This window comes from Eurytemora carolleeae, unplaced genomic scaffold, assembly GCF_000591075.1.
Source record: "Eurytemora carolleeae unplaced genomic scaffold, Eaff_2.0 scaffold2, whole genome shotgun sequence".
Taxonomy (NCBI): domain Eukaryota; kingdom Metazoa; phylum Arthropoda; class Copepoda; order Calanoida; family Temoridae; genus Eurytemora; species Eurytemora carolleeae.
The window spans coordinates 733,838-754,106 of record NW_019396051.1 but is presented as its reverse complement, the minus strand read 5'-3'; the positions used below and the strand labels follow the sequence as shown (position 1 = coordinate 754,106).

At 30.1% G+C, this 20,269-nt stretch overlaps 1 protein-coding gene across 1 annotated transcript in view; it reads right to left on the bottom strand.

Moving 5' to 3' along the window:
• Window positions 1-60: 60 nt before the first annotated feature.
• Window positions 61-20,269, bottom strand: part of LOC111705305 (uncharacterized) — a 29,417-nt gene continuing 9,208 nt past the window's right edge. The window contains exons 2-5 of the mRNA XM_023477808.1: window positions 2,677-2,725; window positions 1,836-1,882; window positions 1,688-1,772; window positions 61-170 (exon numbers count right to left, since the gene is read on the bottom strand). Coding sequence (XP_023333576.1) covers window positions 61-170; window positions 1,688-1,772; window positions 1,836-1,882; window positions 2,677-2,725 — 291 coding nt within the window. The remainder of the gene's footprint in view (window positions 171-1,687; window positions 1,773-1,835; window positions 1,883-2,676; window positions 2,726-20,269) is intronic.

The window sequence follows — 20,269 nt, the reverse complement described above, 5'->3', positions numbered from 1 at the left end:
ACTAGGTCATACAGAATAAGTTGACATTAATCAGGCCTAGGAGAAAGACAATTTTTAGTTTCAATCCTTGAGTTCATTCTCTGTATTAGGAAGTTCTCCGAGATGCATTGATATTATCCCTTGGTATAAATGTATCACAGTCTTTAGAAGCTCCGCGTGCCAGGTTCTCTCTGAGAAGTTAAAATTAATGAATATTAGATTGAATCATTCGATTCGGATTATTTGAAAATAAGATTAGACCTCATCTTGTTTAAGTTTTTACTACAGGGTGTCCCACGAAACATGTCAGTTGGTGAATAGTTTAGAATGTCTTCTTCCATAATTTGTTAAGTTGTTTGATAGATGCTATCTCATTTGAACTATTCCCGTTTGAACTATTGTTCATTTGAACTAATGTTCATTTCAACTACTGCACGTGGTACCACGTGAGTATAGTTGAAATGAACAATAGTTCAAACGAGTAAATATATTGCTCATTTGAACTATTTTTCATTTCATTTGAACTATTAATATTTTAAATGAAATAAACAAAAAAATAGTTCAAATGAACATTAAAATAGTTCAAATGGACATAAAAACAATTCAAATGAACAAAAAAATAGTTCAAATGAACACAAAAATAGTTTAAATGAACAAAAAAATAGTTCAAATGAACTTAAAAATAGTTCAAATGAAATAGTTCAAAAATGAAAAAAATACCTCAAATAAGAAAAAAATATAATTCGAATGAAAATGACAAAAAAAGTTAAAATGGACATAAAAATAGTTCGAAATGGACATGAAAATAGTTCAAATGAACACAAAAATAGTTTAAATGAACAAAAAAATAGTTCAAATGGACAAAAAAATAGTTCGAATGGACAAAGAAATAGTTCAAATGAAAAAAAAATTTGTTGAAATGAACAAAAAAAATAGTTCGAATACACAAAAAAAAATATTTTAAATGGACAATGAAAATAGTTCAAATGGATAAAAAATAGTTCAAATGGACATCAAAATAGTTCAAATGGACAAAAAATTTGTTAAAATGTGACAAAAATGAATTCTATAACTTTATGGGAATTATACAAAAAAAAATTTATAACTGAATTGGGGTAGAAAAATAGTTCAAATGAGCAAGAAATGTATTGATTTAAACTACAGGATACGACGTCAAGTCAGTAGTTCAAATGAACAATAGTTCAAACGAACAATAGTTCAAATGTACCATAGTTCAAACGGCAGTAGTTCAAATGAGAATCCACCGTTTGATACCAAAGACAATAATACAAATATTATATGGGAGTTATAGTAAAACTGGTTTCAAAGTAAAATATGTTTCAAAAAAAGATTATTTTAACAAATAACTGCAAAAAGCTTTTCTTTATTATCTAATAAAGTATATGAAAGACGACTTTCATAACTATTTACCAATTGTCATGTTTCGTGGGACACCCTGTAGAATACCTTGGATTTATTCAATAACAGTTTTTAAGAAACATGAAGAAATTTCAACAATTTATGCAATACACATTTTTGTTTTTTTTTTAATTTAAAATTATGGTTTATTTATTATCCAGTGCAAACCATATCTCAAATATGATTTGAATTACTTCTTCTCAAGATTTTTTTCGAAACTTTGAAATTAGGTTTAGTCGAGGGAAGTATTTATTGGTAATTGTAATTCTTAATTAAAACTACTTATAACCTAAATCAAAGTTTAGATTTTCTATTTTCCCATAAATCTCCATCAATAATCCTCTCGCACTCTTCAATCCTTCAGTGTCTTCTTCCTGGAATTAAAGTAAAATATTATAAATAAGACGACATTTAACATCGTATCAAAACTGTCTTACCTGAAGCATACTTTCTACCCGAGATATTCCACACACAAGGTTTGCATCTGAGAAATAAATAAATATTAATTTTTATACTTTACCTAACCTTTATTTATTCAAATCTTAGTATTTTTATGTTTGCTCTTCAATTCTGAGATAAATGTTTAAGATCTAATAAAGATCTAATGTATAGGACTTAAAAGATTACTCCGTTTTGGCTATTAGATGAAACTTGCAAGTGTACACCATTAACCCCGTTGATGGTATTTCCAAAATGAGGTTTGCTTTAATTGTTATATACATTCAAAATCGTAGGAATTATTTTAAAACAGTGGTAGGCGATTATATTAATATAATGAAGAAGGCTTTTTTATTTAAGTTTTAATTGTTTACAAGGTTTTTCGAATTACAAGTTTACAAGTTATTAAAGAGAAGCTTTTTTAATCGACAGCTTCTCCTTGTTTCCATGTTTATGTGTATACTTGCTGTTTAAAAGCTTGATATAATTGATAAAAAGCTTCATTGTATTGATAAAATTTCCTCCTATCAAGCTGTAATTCGTCTTATTTTCAATTCATTGAAAGAAACTGAGATTTTCTTTGTGTTACATATACATTATTGTGTTAGGATTCTATCTTTGTTACACAAAAACCATTATATTCAAACATTACAGAAAACCTTTACTTTTAAAGTTTTTGGTGCAAACAAATAGCTCAACAACATTTTAAGAAATGTTCATTGTTCATGTATGATTATGAAAATTAGTTTTTTCTCTTTTCATAACTCTCCAGTTAAACCTTAATCCGTCTGATTCATTAAAACTTTATTCATCGACTTTTATTACCCTTAAATATAATACCTTCAAGTTGATCTTTAGAAATGAATTTGAATCCGTCCATGGCTGTATTCTGTAATAAAGAAATATTATTGTAGCTCATTTTTGTTGTTGACATTTTTTGAAGGAAAATGTTTTTTGTTTAGAAATAACTAAAAATTATCCGTTTCTTCTCATATTTTTGGCGTACAAATTCTTGTATGAATTTCCATAGTTTGGGTTTTCAAGTTTTCATGAAAAATTTACATATAAAATAATAAATATAGTTTTAGACTTCAGCCTTACACACAAAGAATTAGACTTCAGAGACGAGTGTATAACGAAAATTATTTTGTCTTTTGTCAAATATTCTTGGTTTCCTGCAGCTGTCAACTTATTTCTTTACTAAATCATTAATTTTACTTAAGACTTTATTTAAGACTAAATTCAATTTTTTTTGTAGAAGAATATATACCTTAAATACCTTAAGTCTTATTTTTGTGCATTTAATAGTCCTGTATGTAAAATGACAAAATTCTGGGAAATGTAACCATTATGGCGACAGGCTAGTGTATCGTATAGCAGCTGAGATTAATGACAAAAGCGATTCTGATCTGAACGTATTCAGTGCCCAAATTTAATGAATTTAAGCCGCGTCTTAAATCCGCCAAAAACCGGTCTCAATTAAGCGCCGGCTTAAATCTTGAAACAATTTTAAGTGAAACCAACCATATTTGAGCAGCGGCTTAAATTTAAGCCGCCGCTCAAATTCTTTAATTTTGATCTCAGGCAATGTAACTCTTATTCCATGTACCTTTGAACTTAATTGAAACTTGAACTGTTTAGAAAAATCTTGTCTAATAATAAAATATTGTACTGTTAAATATAAAAGGAAGAAGAGATAAAGTATAACTCAACTAAATTATCGATATCATTAGAAGAAGTCAGGTATATTCAGGGTGTTCATATAAAAAAAATTAAGCTAAGAATTATATTTTCTGTTCATGTAATTAAAAACCTGTAGATAAAATTAGAAATATTTAAAAGTTAAATTTTTTTGGTAACCCTTATTGGAGATGTATATATTACATGCTAAGGACAAGAGGGGGAATACTAGTCATGTCCATTATGTTTCTATTTCAAAACCATCATTTTAATAATATGCAGAATCTTTGAAATTCTAGTCTTCAGTTATAGGGTATAGGGTTACTCATAAAGGGTGAGACTTCAGAGACGACCTTGGAGTCTTATTTCTTACATTCTTGCTTACCTGTAGAAGTAAACTGGAACATCCTCAAATAATCCAACTTCCCTTGAAATCCAACGTATGGAAATCCAACCTATAGAAATCCAACGTATAGAAATCCAATGTATAGAAATCCAGTGTATAGAAATCCAACGTTTAGAAATCCAACGTTTAGAAATCCAACGTGTAGAAATCGCTAGGTACAGCAACAAGGCGTATTTTCCGGGAGAACATTTGTGACAGAAACAATCTCAAGAACTGACGAGGGTTAACCCAGACAGAAATATATTTTCAATAAATGTGGAACTAACATCTACTTTTTTTTACTCTACAGAGGTTTGATCCATCGCCATCACCGAATTAAAAAATTTTTATATTTTTGAGAAATTAAATAATCATTGTAAAGTAGATATAATTTTCATAAAATCCTTATATTTAAATGGTTAAACGGAATTTTATGAAATAATATTAGCATTACTGGAGAACTTTTTTTCAATATTTTTGAGAAATTTTTTTTAAAAATAAAATGCACATATCATTTTCATTAAATATTTTTTTTTAATAGTAACATGAAATTTTCTGTAAACATATAATCATTCATTTATGTTATCAGTTCATAATAAAATCTGGGGGACCTTTAACACAATAGAGAGCAGTACATATTAATCTAGTTAGTTGTATAGTGTCTAGGGTATGTTAAAAAATAGAAATAATGATAATGATAATGATAAGCTACAATTTTTTCTAAAACGTTTTATTTCTTACAAATATAACAAAAAAATTCTCCCGGAAAATACGCCTTGTTGCTATACCTTGTTTCTATACGTTGGATTTCTATACGTTGGGTTTCTATACGTTGGATTTCTATACGTTGGATTTCTATACGTTGGATTTCTATACGTTGGATTTCTATACGTTGGATTTCTATACGTTGGATTTCTATACGTTGGATTTCTATACGTTGGATTTCTATACGTTGGATTTCTATACGTTGGATTTCTATACGTTGGATTTCTATACGTTGGATTTCTATACGTTGGATTTCTATACGTTGGATTTCTATACGTTGGATTTCTATACGTTGGATTTCTATACGTTGGATTTCTATACGTTGGATTTCTATACGTTGGATTTCTATACGTTGGATTTCTATACGTTGGATTTCTATACGTTGGATTTCTATACGTTGGATTTCTATACGTTGGATTTCNTATAAATATTAGACAGTGAGATCCATAAATATTAGACAGTGAGATCCATAAATATTAGACAGTGAGATCCATAAATATTAGACAGTGAGATCCATAAATATTAGACAATAAGATCCATAAATATTAGACAGTAAGATCCATAAATATTAGACAGTAAGATATATAAATATTAGACAGTGAGATCCATAAATATTAGACAGTGAGATCCATAAATATTAGAAAGTGAGATCCATAAATACTAGACAGCAAGATCCATCTTTGTTCGACAGTGAGATATATAAATATTAGAAAGTGAAATTATTGAATATCAAAAAGTTAGAATTAACTGATTTACTTGACCAAGAAAGTTTAGTTTAATTAACTCCATAAAACCACAATGTAGAAAAGATCGAAAAAAATATTTCTGTTTAGTATAATACAGTGAACAACCTCTCTGACAAACTTTAACATAAAGGACCCTCAAGAGGTTAACTCACAAACGGACAGTTTGACCGACGAACAAACATTTGAAATATCTGGTATCTTTTGTATTTCGCCGCCCTGTCTCTTATCTTTAATAGATCTCTACACTAAATATCATTTATCTCGGCTTTATTATTCTTCTACTGTTCTACTTTTAACATTTTTAAATTGCCGTGTGAATGTTCGAGTGTTGGAGTGTGTTTGAGCGAAAAAACACATTAAATTGACACCTCTCATGTCGATAATAAACCCGGCATTTTAAAGCACTCTCTTAATTAACATGTTTATTGGATGGGACACCCCTATATTAACATGTTTATTGGATGGGACACCCCTATATTAACATGTTTATTGGATGGGACACCCCTATATTTTACAGAAGAAGAGAGTTTTAGCGTTATTTTAAGTCTAAAATAATCAAAATATTTCTTAACAAATATGAAACGGTAAAATAATAAACCAGAAGCTTAGAAGAATATGTAAATAAAAAGATAAGATAAAATTTTAGATAGAAAAGCAAAGATATCTCATTAGTTTGATTAAGATAAAATGGTGCCAATGTAACCCAGGCACGTCATTTTAAAATTACGTAAATCAAATATTTAAAAAGAATAAATGTGAAAGGAAAACGTATATGTTACATGTTAAGTATCATGTACATGTACAAATATAAGAATTAAAGATACTGTTCGTAAAATGTAGCTGAACATTACTAAGTATTGTGAAGGTGTATAGGTGTTGTGTATCATGTACATGTACAAATATAAGAATTAAAGATACTGTTTGTAAAATGTAGAATGTACTAAGTATTGAAGGTGTATGGTTTTATGTGTCATGTAATGTAATATGTACAAATATAAGAATTAAAGAAAATGTTTGTAAAATGTAGAATTACTAAGTATTGAATGTGTATGGTATAAGAATTGAAGATACTGTTTGTAAAATGTAGAATGTACTAAGTATTGAAGGTGTATTGTGTTGTATATCATGTACATGTACAGATATAAGAATTAAAGATAATGTCTGTAAAATGTAGAATTACTAAATATTGAAGGTGTATTGTGTTGTATATCATGTACATGTACAGATATAAGAATTGAAGATACTGTTTGTAAAATGTAGAATAACGAAGTATTGAAGGTGTATTGTGTTGTATATCATGTACATGTACAAATATAAGAATTAAAGATACTGTTTGTAAAATGTAGAATGTACTAAGGATTGACGGTCTATTGGTGTTATGTATCATGTACATATACAAATATAAGAATTGAAGATAATGTTTGTAAAATGTAGAATGTACTAAGTATTGAAGATGTATGGTTTTATGTATCATGTACAATGTAACATGTACAAATATAAGAATTAAAGATAATGTTTGTAAAATGTAGAATTACTAAATATTTAAGGTGTATTGTGTTGTGTATCATGTACATGGACAAAAATAAGAATTAAAGATAATGTTTGTAAAATGTAGAATTACTAAATATTGAAGGTGTATTGTGTTTTGTATCATGTACATGTACAAATATAAGAATTAAAGATAATGTTTGTAAAATGTAGAATGTACTAAATATTGAAGGTGTAAGAATTGAAATATCATGTACATGTACAAATATAAGAATTAAAGATACTGTTTGTAAAATGTAGAATTACTAAGTATTGAAGGTGTATGGTTTTATGTATCATGTACAATGTAACATGTACAAATATAAGAATTAAAGATAATGTTTGTAAAATGTAGAATGTACTAAGGATTGAAGGTGTATTGTGTTGTGTATCATGTACATGTACAAATATAAGAATTAAAGATAATGTTTGTAAAATGTAGAATGTACTAAGGATTGAAGGTGTATGGCCTGGGCACTAAATTGAACCTGAATGGAGATGAATGGGTTCAAGTTTAGATTGGATTTTAATAAGAATACTCCATCAAAACCTTTCCTCTATCGATATCTTCTATCACCGCCCCCCCCCCCCTCCCCCTTTAATTATATTAAACATAGGTAATCATCATTAAAGATTTAATTTGTAATTAGTGACCTCACACGCTTGTTCAACCGAGAAATATCGGGTATAAAAAAACTCTTGTCCGACGATCGTTTCGTGCGATCAAATTTATGCTGAACATTGATCTCTCCGTGCAGATCAAATATTATTTGAATATTGATCTCTCCTTGAAGATCAAATATGTTTTCACCATTGATCCCTCCAGGAAGATCAAATATTATTTGAATATTGATCTCTCCTTGAAGATCAAATATGTGTTCACCATTGATCTCTCCAGGAAAATTAATATTTGTTGGAAAGTTTATATCCATTTTCCCTCCAGAAGGATAAATTATTTCAAGGTTTTTTCGCTGATTTGTTTAATCCTTGTCATATCCTTGAAATGTATATATTCCGACATAGTCTCACGTATTTTATGTGCAATTATTTTAGAAATATTGGACAAACTCTAATTCTATAAAAAAAACATGAAGTTGATTTTTGTCAGTCATTTGCCATATTTCAAGGGTAAATTATTTTTTCAAGAATTGAAGTAAATAATATGATTTTTAACATAGTTTAGTATTAATTATTATCTATCTCAGAAACAAGGGGTTGTCTTCGATTTATGTAGGTTAGGTTCATCTTGTCTCTGATTGTAGATGACCGGGTTCATCTTGTCTTTGATTAATGTAGGTTAGGTTCATCATGTCTCTGATTTTAGCTGGCCGGGTTCATCTTGTCTCTGATTGTAGTTGGTTGGGTTTATCTTGTCTCTGATTGTAGTTGGCTGGCTTTATCTTGTCTCTGATTGTTGTTGGTTGGCTTTATCTTGTCTCTGATTGTAGTTGGCTGGCTTTATCTTGTCTCTGATTGTAGATGACTGGCTTTATCTTGTCTCTGATTGTTGTTGGTTGGGTTTATCTTGTCTCTGATTGTAGTTGGCCGGGTTCATCTTGTCTGTGATTGTAGTTGGTTGGGTTCATCTTGTCTCTGATTTTAGTAGGTTGGACTCATCTTGTCTCTGATTTTAGTAGGTTAGGTTCATCTTGTCTCTAATTGTAGTTGGCTGGGTTCATCTTGTCTCTAATTGTAGTTGGCTGGGTTCATCTTGTCTCTGATTATAGTTGGTTGGATTCATCTTGTCTCTGATTGTAGATGGCTGGGTTCATCTTGTCTCTAATTGTAGTTGGCTGGATTCATCTTGTCTCTAATTGTAGTTGGCTGGGTTCATCTTGTCTTTGATTGTAGTTGGCTGGGTTCATCTTGTCTCTGATTGTAGTTAGCTGGGTTCATCTTGTCTCTGATTGTAGTTGGCTGGGTTCATCTTGTCTCTGATTGTAGTTGGTTGGGTTTATCTTGTCTCTGATTGTAGTTGGCTGGGTTCATCTTGTCTTTGATTGTAGTTGGTTGGGTTTATCTTGTCTCTGATTGCAGTTGGCCGGGTTAATCTTATCTCTGATTGTAGTTGGCTGGGTTCATCTTGTCTCTTATTGTAATTTGGCTGGGTTCATCTTGTCTCTGATTGTAGTTGGCTGGGTTCATCTTGTCTCTGATTGTAATTTGGCCGGGTTCATCTTGTCTCTGATTGTAGTTGGCTGGGTTCATCTTGTCTCTGATTGTAGTTGGCTCGGTTCATCTTGTCTCTGATTGTAATTTGGCCGGGTTCAATGAGTTATCAAGGGAAAAAATTGTCTCATTAAACTAACTGGACATGTTAATTTGACCAAGAAATGGATTAGTATTCAGATCTCGGCTGGAAATAAACTAACCGGAGAAACAAAACCTAAACCAAGAGTTCATCAAACAAACTTCCAGTTCAGCATACTAATTAGTATCCAGGTCTATCCTGGGACCTGCTCATATATCTAGTTTACAATAAAAAGAATATCTTTAAATCTATAAAAGTATAAGAAATCAATCCTTGTTACACAGTTAATCTGTGTATCCATTGATAATGTTGTATTGTAATCCAATCATAATGTCCTAAAATTCTCTCATAATGCTTGATTGTCCTGAAATCCTCTCATAATGCTTAATTGTCCTGAAATCCTCTCATAATACTTAATTGTCCTGAAATCCTCTCATAATATTTAATTGTCCTAAAATCCTCTCATAATCCTTGATTGTCCTGAAATCCTCTCATAATGCTTGATTGCCATGAAATCCTATTAAAATGCTTGATTGTCCTGAAATCCTCTCATAATGCTTGATTGTCCTGAAATCCTCTCATAATGCTTGATTGTCCTGAAATCCAATTATAATGCTTAATTGTCCTGAAATACAATTATAATGCTTAATTGTCCTGAAATACAATTATAATGCTTAATTGTCCTGAAATCCTCTCATAATGCTTAATTGTCCTGAAATCCTATCATAATGCTTGATTGCTCTGAAATCCTCTTATAATGCTTGATTGCCCTGAAATCCTCTCATAATGCTTGATTGCTCTGAAATCCTCTTATAATGCTTGATTGCCCTAAAATCCTCTCATAATGCTTAATTGTCCTGAAATCCTCTCATAATGCGTAATTGTCCTGAAATCTTATTATAATACTTAATTGTCCTGAAATCCAACTATAATGCTTAATTGTCCTGAAATCCTCTAATAATACCTAATTGTCCTGAAATCCACTCATAATGCTTGATTGTCCTGAAATCCAATTAAATTGCTTGATTGTCCTGAAATACTGAATTTTCCAGAAATTCAATTATAATACATCCTGAAATTCAATTATAATGCTTAATCGTTCTGAAATCCAATCAACATTCACAACCCCGATTAATCTGAAATTTACAAAAAAGAAAACACTAATCAATTTTTTTTTATAAAATCCAATACCGTCACAAAGTAGATAAGATTTAAAACCTTTTCATGAAATCAAGCGTGATTTATATTTGAAACAAAATGTAAAAATTTTCAGACTTCGTTTTAAACAAAAAGTGATTTTTGATCCAGAGTTAAATGTTTAAAATTAAATGAACCACGAAATAATAAGCATGAAATTTACGTTTGACAAAGGAATAGATAATATATATTTATTTAAAGAGATATTTATATACATACAGACCTCACTGAAGATTGGAGCAACTCCGTAAAACGTTGTGTCTAAGGATGTAAATCTGTTTTTTGATTGAATATTAAATTGATTCTGTATATACATAAATATAAAACAATAATCAGAGCAGTTTTTTAGTTTTCATATTTATTAATACAAATTGATTTGGATTGCTCCTCTTCAGTTAATAAACACAGTATATATTTATACATATAGATTTATATATTAAGATAATTATTTATATGTCTACTATTAAACATCAAATACTGATTTATGCATGCATTCTAAAAACTAAAGATGCACAGGGTTACCCACAAAGGATGAGACCTCATAGACGACTGTACGGAATTGATACTATCTGTTTCCTTATTTTCATGATTCCCTGCAATTATGAACTTCTTTCTTTCTTTGCCAAAATATTAAAACAGCCATTTAAAGACTGCACACAAGGCAGAAGACTTCATATAAACTTGGGATGGTCATATTTGAAGAGAATCAAGTGTCTATACGGTCTCATTATTTATGGGTCTCCCTGATAAATTCAAATTATATTTAATCTATTATTTGTAATCGTAAAAGATATTATGATGTCCCTAGCACTTTTTTCTGCGCTACATTTTTTTTGGGAGGGAGGGGAGGGGGGGGCGTTAATGATAAAATCTTTGTTTTATATACAAAGATATGTGTGGGACAAGGGTGTTGAGATAAGATTGCTCATTGTCAAGTATTTTTTGTTAAGGACTATGGAACAGTGTTGAGAGGAAACCTTGCCACCACAGATGTGATCCTGCTGGCTTTATTTGTGTATCATGTATTGTTCAATCTTTGTATGAGAATCATATCTGAGTTGTTTACCATTTCAGATATTATACAATGAGCTTCGACTCCATTGATAATATAAATTGCCAAAAGAAATACCAAGAAAGTAAATTTATCATTTTTATCATTTATGTATATTCTGTTCTTTGTTGATATTCAGATTTATCTGGAATATGTATTCTATATTGAGATTAATAGATGCTTGTACCAGATTTTCAATCTGTACAAGACCTGCCTCAGCGGGAACAAGATCTTTATCTGTTGCAGATAAAATACATGAGGCCTCAGATTAGAACCGGACGTTCTGTAAGTGTGGAGAATAGGGGCGTAGCTGATATGCCTCGATCAGGCAAATCTCAAAGGTTCTTCGATCAACAAAGGGAAAGAATCGATATATAAAAGCTAATTATCTTAAATAAAAGAGATATTAGCTTGATCATGATTGCAACTAACTTATCAACAAATCAACTGCAAAATCTAAATTAAATCCCGGCAAATAGTTAATTAAATACTCAGCTTAGTATCACCAATCGAAAATGGATTTGTAACACTTAATTAGAACTGTTAAAGAATGAGCTGAGATTAAAGATCTATTCAACACCTTGCCTTATATATTCAACCCAATTTAATTAAATTAGTATTACAACATCGGAGTTTACAGGGATAATGTATAAATATATATATATAAAGTAGTAATCTCTGTCCGATCATAACTCAGGAACCCTATGATCGATTTGCCTAAACTTTGTTTGGGGAACTTGAAAGAACAACAGAAATGTTCTTAGCTTGGTTTTGAAATTCTAGGCTGAGTGGGTAGATTTTGATCTAGGGAAAAATAGCTAAAATAGTAATTTAAGACCAAGCGCGAGTAAACCGCGGGAGTAACTTTGAGTATCCTGGGCAACGCTGGCTTCCCAAGCTAGTATACACATGTGTTTGTAATTGTATATTACATTTCTGTGCATTCTCATTAATGTGCACCCTCCCTCTGCTTCTTCTTTTATAATGATCTCTTGTAATAGGAGAAACACGTCCATAATTTCTAGTACAGAAAGGGTTAAAACCAAGCTATTAAGTGAATTAACAATTATGTTTTTTAATTGATTTGCTTTTCATTTAATTTTTAATTGTAACAAATGAATGAATGGGGTGTAGATAGTTGAAGGGATAATTAGCAAATTAATAAATGAATAGAAAGCTAAAAAATGAATGAACTAATGAATGAATAGGGTGTTGATAGGGATAGTTAGCAAATTAATAAATGATAGAAAACTAAAAAATTAATGAATAAATGAATGATATCAGGGTGATATTGACGGATGAATTGATAGGTGCAAACAAATAGGTGAATACATAGATGGATAAAAAGATATGATGAATAGATGAATGAATATTGAATATAGGTATATGGATATATAGGTAAATAGTTAGATGGATTGATCAATAAATAAATAGGTAGATGGAAGAATGAGCAGATAAATGAATGGATAAATAGGTAGAAGAATGGATGAATGGATGAATAGTTAGGTGGAAGAACAGATAGATGAATGGATGAATAGTTAGTTGTATAGATGAATGGATAAGTAAGTATGTATCTGTAAATGCAAAACCTTCTCCACTAGATCATGATTAAAACGCTGTTTTACAAACTTTTTGTTTTCATCTTCCAAATCTACAATTCATACATCATTAGAGTCTCTTGTTCAGTTCTTATTCACTTCTCAGACTCTCAACCCCACCTTCTTGAACCTACAGTTAGAATAGGACCTGGATATAGTTGTTTACGGGTGTGGGAAATAGAGGCTAACACCCGCCCCCCCTCCTAGATAAATTTCTGTATACGCCCCTGGTCCTAAACATTTACAAATCAGGCTTTAAATCCTTTCAACAAAACCTAAAATGATTAATCCATCTCCCCCTCTCCCCTTCGTGAAAAATGTTAATAAAATTATGACATTTAAAAAATATGTCGCATTTTTTCCCAGACTATGATAAAATTTGAAAAGGATTTATTTCATCGAGGATTAATTCTTAAATTAGCAAACAATATTTAATCTCATTTTTAATATCAGTTCCGCATGACCCCCGCTTGTACAAAGAATCTTGTTTAAATTGATAGAGTTCTACTGATCCCTGGTCCATCCTTATCAACCTTTTTTTCATTATTAGATTAAAAAGTTTGAGTTCATTTTGTTACGTTTAAAGGTGCGTCAAATTCATGCAAAATAAATTATCATTTTTTAAAGTTCACAATACTAGTCCAAAATCATTAGTATTATCCTTTAAAGGGACTGTAAGCATAATTTCAAGTAGTATTCCATGTAAAGATGACAATGCGAGATTTGCACAACGGTATCCTTAAACCTTAATCTGATTGATGATGTGGAAAATATTGTCGTTATTCTAGGTTTAAAAGTGTTCGTTCTGGATTACTTTAAGTTTTCCACATAATTAATGATACAAAGCTTCTAAAGATACCTACTTAAATCGGACATTGCCATCTTTGCTTGGAGGGTCACTTGAAATTACGCTCACAGTCCCTTTAAGCTACATATGTATTTCATTCTTTACAAAACTCCATTGATAAAAATCCGATCTTCTTCTCCTGTACATTCACAAATATCTAAATCTTTCTCATTCTTTTTTTCTCAAGTAAAATTCATATCCTTGAGTTTTCTGGACCAAGGAGTTAAATCCTGTCTCCTCAAAAATGTGTGTATATTTGTGTGGTATATTAGCCTCCATTGAGGTTTAACCAACCAAACTAATCCTCATTTTTCTGAATACCTTGAAACTACAAACATTATCATTCTTTAGGTAGATAATAGACCTTCAGATAGATAGATAACTATACAGTAGGTTCCGTTGGAGTGGATAATAAGGTTTAGGAGTAGATAATAAGGTTTAGGAGTAGATAATAAGGGTTAGAAGTAGATAATAAGGGTTAGAAGTGGATAATAAGGTTTAGGAGGAGATAATAAGGTTTTGGAGTAGATAATAAGGGTTAGGAGTAGATAAAAAGGTTTAGCAGTAGATAACAAGGTTTAGGAGTATATAATAAGGTTTAGTAGTTTAAATAAGGTTTAAGAGTAGATGTAATGCCTAGGAGTGGATTAAAATGTTTAGGAGTAGATAATAAGGTTTAGGAGTAGATGCTAAGGTTTATGTGTAGATAATAAGGTTTAGAAGTTGATAATAAGGTTAAGGAGTAAATAATAAGGTTTAGGAGTAAATAATAAGGTTTAGGAGTAAATAATAAGGTGGTTTAAGAGTAGATAATAAGGTTTAGGAGTAAATAATTAGGTTTAGGAGTAGATAATAAGGTTTAGGAGTAGATAATAAGGTTTAGGAGTAAATAAAAAAGTTTTGGAGTAGATAACAAGGTTTAGGAGTATATAATAAGGTTTAGTAGTAGATAATAAGGTTTAAGAGTAGATAATAAGGTTTAGTAGTAGATAATAAGGTTTAAGAGTAGATAATAATGCCTAGGAGTGGATTAAAATGTTTAGGAGTAGATAATAAGGTTGAGGAGTAGATAGTAAGATTTAGGAGTAGATAATAAGGTTTATGAGTAGATGATAAGGTTTATATGTAGATAATAAGGTTTAGAAGTGGATAATAAGGTTAAGGAGTAAATAATAAGGTTTAGGAGTAAATAATAAGGTTTAGGAGTAAATAATAAGGTTTAGGAGTAGATAATAAGGTTTAAAGGAGATAATTAGGTTTAGGAGTAGATAATAAGGTTTAGGAGTAGATAATAAGGTTTAGAAGTAAATAATAAGGTTTAGAAGTAAATAATAAGGTTTAGAAGTAAATAATAAGGTTTAGAAGTAAATAATAAGGATTAGAAGTAAATAATAAGGTTAAGTTTGGGTTGCCAAGAATTGTGTCCCTCGTATCTTTGTTCTAATTTCCTGAAAAAAAGTAAAAAGAAAGATTTATGTGGGCGAGCTCGGGTATTCATAGCAATTAAAATGTTTAAAAAGTGTCCAAGAGAAGATAATTAACCGAGACTAGATCCAGGAAGATAAGAAAATATTTTCAGTCTCTTGTCTTGGCACTCTCACTACTCCTTCATGATTAGCCAACTTTAAGCCGTAAATATCTTTAATTCTATTTTCTCAATCATCTTATTGGAGCTTATTAAACATAAATCTATGTATAAAGAAATTGAGAAAAAAACTGAGAATATAAAAATGAAATCGTTTTTATTTTATCATTAAAATAATTTACAAATTTAAAATGAAAGATTTCATGATATTAAACTGAGTCCAATAAAATCAATCTTGTAATTTGTTTAAACTGTTTTTCTAACAATAAAAATGATCTCTGTCAATTAAAATCAACCAATGCTAATTCAACAGGATGGAAAAATCAACCCCAATCCACGAAAACGCAAAAGGTTCAATTTATACAGAATTACTGGTTTGACTTTGCGATCTCGTAAGTCGTAATTCCTCTAGTTTTCATTCTAAACCCAAGAGTGAGAAAGACAGACCTAATTTGTTGGATATAAGGCTTCATACCAGTAGCTCTTCACAAAATGTAGTTGTGTATGAGAGCATGCAAAATTTCAAATTAAAATGAAATTCTCTAATTCAATTCTCCAACCAACTCTACATATAACAAAATACATTTAGTTGTATTTAGAAACGATTCATAAAAAGATCGGGATATTAAAATGAAAGTTAGATTTATATTAGAAAAAAGAAGAAAAACCTGATGGAATCGAAGCAGAATTGGAAATGGAAGAATACAGTTTTTAAATTGGAAAGAGTGGTAAAGGAGAGATTTGAATTAAAGAGACTGTAAGCGTAATTTCAAGTGACCCTCCATGCATAGATTTCAATGGCCGATTCAAAACGGTATTCTTGAAAGCTTTGTCTGATCAAGTATATGTATAATAGCCTTATAGGGCGCTTCGCGCCCATCTTCTAAATTAATTATGAACATGTTCTCTTTGTGTACATCGTAAACAAAACAAAAATAATTCGCAGATTTTCACAAAAAAATTCGTGGATTTTCAAAATTTTCAAAATTTTTTGAAGATCGAATTTTGAAATATTTGAAATTTTGATCATTCATAAACCTTCCCTGTGGTCACGTGATGTCTCACAAAATTTGGGCCTGATCGGTTAAGCCGTTTTGACGTTTATTGGATACAAACAAACAAACAAACAGACAAACAGACAGACAAGCCAAATTTATATATAGATATTCATAATTTGTAAAACCGATTATTTTCAATGGTTGGTTTCTCTACATAAACATAACACTTTTAACCTAGAAAAACGACAATATCTTCCACATTATTGATCAGATAAAGGGTTCAAGGGTACCGTTGTGAATCGGACTTTGCCATCTTTTCATGGAAGAATGAAAAAGACTAAGTAGCTGAAGAACATACCTGAAGAATTGATAAGTTCTATATTAACAGCCCCTGATATCCTGTGGAGAAAGATAGATAGATGGATAGATAGATGTTGGGGTAAAAAAGCCTGAGATGGACGCAGGCAAATTCTGGACAAAAGACTAATGACTCTAAAGATGAATAAGAAATAGATTAGTTAATTTATGTTTGTGTGGGGCCGGGTCAACTTTTAAAAAATCTAGTTTAACCTTATTCTAAACCATTTTCTAAACCATATTCTAAATCATATTCTAAACCTTATTCTAAACCATATTCTAAATCATATTCTAAATCATATTCTAAACCTTATTCTAAACCATATTCTAAACCATTCTAAACCATACTCTAAACCTTATTTAAATCATATTCAAAACCATATTCTAAACCCTATTCTAAACCTTATTCTAAACCATATTCTAAACCTTATTCTAAACCACATTCTAAACCTTATTCTAAACCATACTCTAAACCATATTCTAAACCATATTCTAAACCTTTTTCTAAACCATATTCTAAACCATATTTTAAACCATATTCTAAACAATATTCTAAACCATATTCTAAACCATATTCTAAACCATATTCTAAACCATATTCTAAACCTTATTCTAAACCTTATTAAGAACCATATTCTAAACTATATTCTACACCATATTTAAAACCATATTCTAAACCATGTTCTAAACCTTATTCTAAACCATATTATAAACCATATTCTAAACCTTATTCTAAACCATATTCTAAACCATATTCTAAACCATACTCTAAACCTTATTTAAATCATATTCAAAACCATATTCTAAACCCTATTCTAAACCTTATTCTAAACCAAATTCTAAACCTTATTCTAAACCATACTCTAAACTTTATTCTAAACCATATTTTAAACCATATTCTAAACCTTATTCAAAACCATATTCTAAACCTTATTCAAAACCATATTCTAAACCTTATTCTAAACCATATTCTAAATCTTATTCTAAACCATATTTTAAACCTTATTATATACCATATTCTAAACCTTATTCTAAACCATATTCTAAACCATATTCTAAACCTTATTCTAAACCATATTTTAAACCTTATTCTAAACCTTATTCTAAACAATACTCTAAACCTTATTCTAAACCATATTCTAAACTATATTTTAAAACTTATTCTAAACCTTATTCTAAACCATATTCTGAACTTATTGCAATTTCTAACCTGAACTTAACCTAACAATCGAACTTAACAAAACCAAAAAACTCAACTTAAACCCTAAACTTTTTCAAAAAGTATAGTTTTTTTCAAACCTGGACCTATGCATAAATTAATATTCAATGTGAAAATGAATATATATCTATATTTATTTAAAGAAAACTAAATTGTTAAGTCTTAACCTTAGTATAAAATCAATGAAATTAAACACTGAAAAAGGGGTTCTTGTTGGAGGGGGGATGGGGGGGGGAGTTATGTTGACTCCTTGGGGGGTCCTGAATTCCAAAGCGATTTTAAAATCTTTTATCGATGAATGACAGGGTATAAATGAAGTATGTGAATGTGAGATTACGAATACGTGAACCATCTGAGTGAAGAATATATGAATAGAATATACTGGAGGCAGGAATATATCAAACAATGAATTAATGAATCAATTAATCAATAAATCAATTAATCAATGAATCAATTAATCAATTAATCAATGAATTTTTGTATCAATAAATCAATGAGTTTATGAATCAATTAATCCATGAATTCATGAATCAATTAATGAATGAATTATACAGCAAATAATTTAATAAATCAATGAATAAATGAATCAAGTAACGAATTAAGGAATCAGTGAATAAATTAATAAATCAATGAATGAATTAAAGAATCAATGAATGAATTAATGAATCAATGAATGGATTAATGAATCAATTAACGAATTAATGAATCAATTAACGAATTAATGAATTAATGAATGAATGAATGAATTAGCGAATGAATTAATGAATTAATGAATGTATTAATAAATCAGTGAATGATTTAAAAATCAATAAATCAATTAACGAATTAATGAATCAATTGACGAATTAATGAGCCAATTTACAAATTAATGAATCAATTAAAGAATTAATGAATCAATGAATTAATTAATGATTTAAAGGATGCATTATTGAATTAATGAATTAATTGATAAATTAATGAATCAATGAATTTTGTGCATGAGTAAATGTATCAATTAACGAATAAATTAATCAATCAATCAATCAATCAATTATTGATTTAATGAATTAATTAGTTAATCATTGAATTAATTAATGAATCAATAAATCAATTAATGAATTAATTAATGAATTATGGGAATGGATAGATGAACCAATGAATAAGCTACAATCTAGGCATACAAATTGACTGATAAAAAATATCAAACTAAGAAAGGTTAAATTTTCTAAAACTTGATATTCTTACCAAGAGACTGAATTCAAGCTTTTAATTATTTACTTTCTTAAGTTTAGAAAAGATTCTGGTCAAAGTTGTAAAAGCTGTAAAATAACGTTATCATCAACAGTTTATTGCAGGGCAGTTGAGGTTTATATTTATCAAGAAATTGTCGAAGAAAAAAGAGTTAATTCCGTGTCAGTTTACAGTCTAGACCTGAAGCTGAGGTTTTCTATAATTGGATTTAGTGGCGGGGTACTTTGAAACCAGAATTTACGAGTTTACTATAGACAAAATATATGTATACTTGATACGTAACTGTTTACGCCTAGCTTCGGTAATAACGCAGGAGACAAAAGAGGAGGATGGAGAAGTTTGCCTGAAAGGTATCTGATGAATTCTGACTTTCTAAAAGGAAGGATGGAATGCAGGATAACTGTTCTGACTGCCTAAAAGTCGAAGGACGAAAAGCACGAAAGCGACCTGACTACCTGAAAGGAAGGATGGAATGCATGATAAGGTTCTGACTACCTAAAAGGAAGGATGGCATTCATGGTAGGTATCTAAATACCTGAAAGGAAAGATGGAATGAATGAAAGGTACTTGAATGTCTGAAAGAAAGGATAGAATGCATGATAGGTACGTGACTGGCTGAAAGAGAGGACAGAATGCATGGTAGGTATTCGACTGTCTGAAAGAAAGGATTGAATGCATGATTATATGGTAAGTACCTGACTACTTGAAAGGAAGGATGGAATGCATGATAAGTACCTGACTGGCTGAAAGAAAGAATAGAATGCATGGTAGGTGCCTAACTGTCTGAAAGGAAGTATAGAATGCATTGTAGGTACCTGGCTGTCTGAAAGGAAGAATAGAATGCATGATTATAAGTACTTGAGTGTCTGAAAGGAAGAATTGAATGCATGGTAGGTACTTGACTTCCTGAAAGGAAGGATGGAATGCATGATAGGTACTTGACTACCTGAAAGGAAGAATGGAATGCATGGTAGGTACTTGACTACCTGAAAGGAAG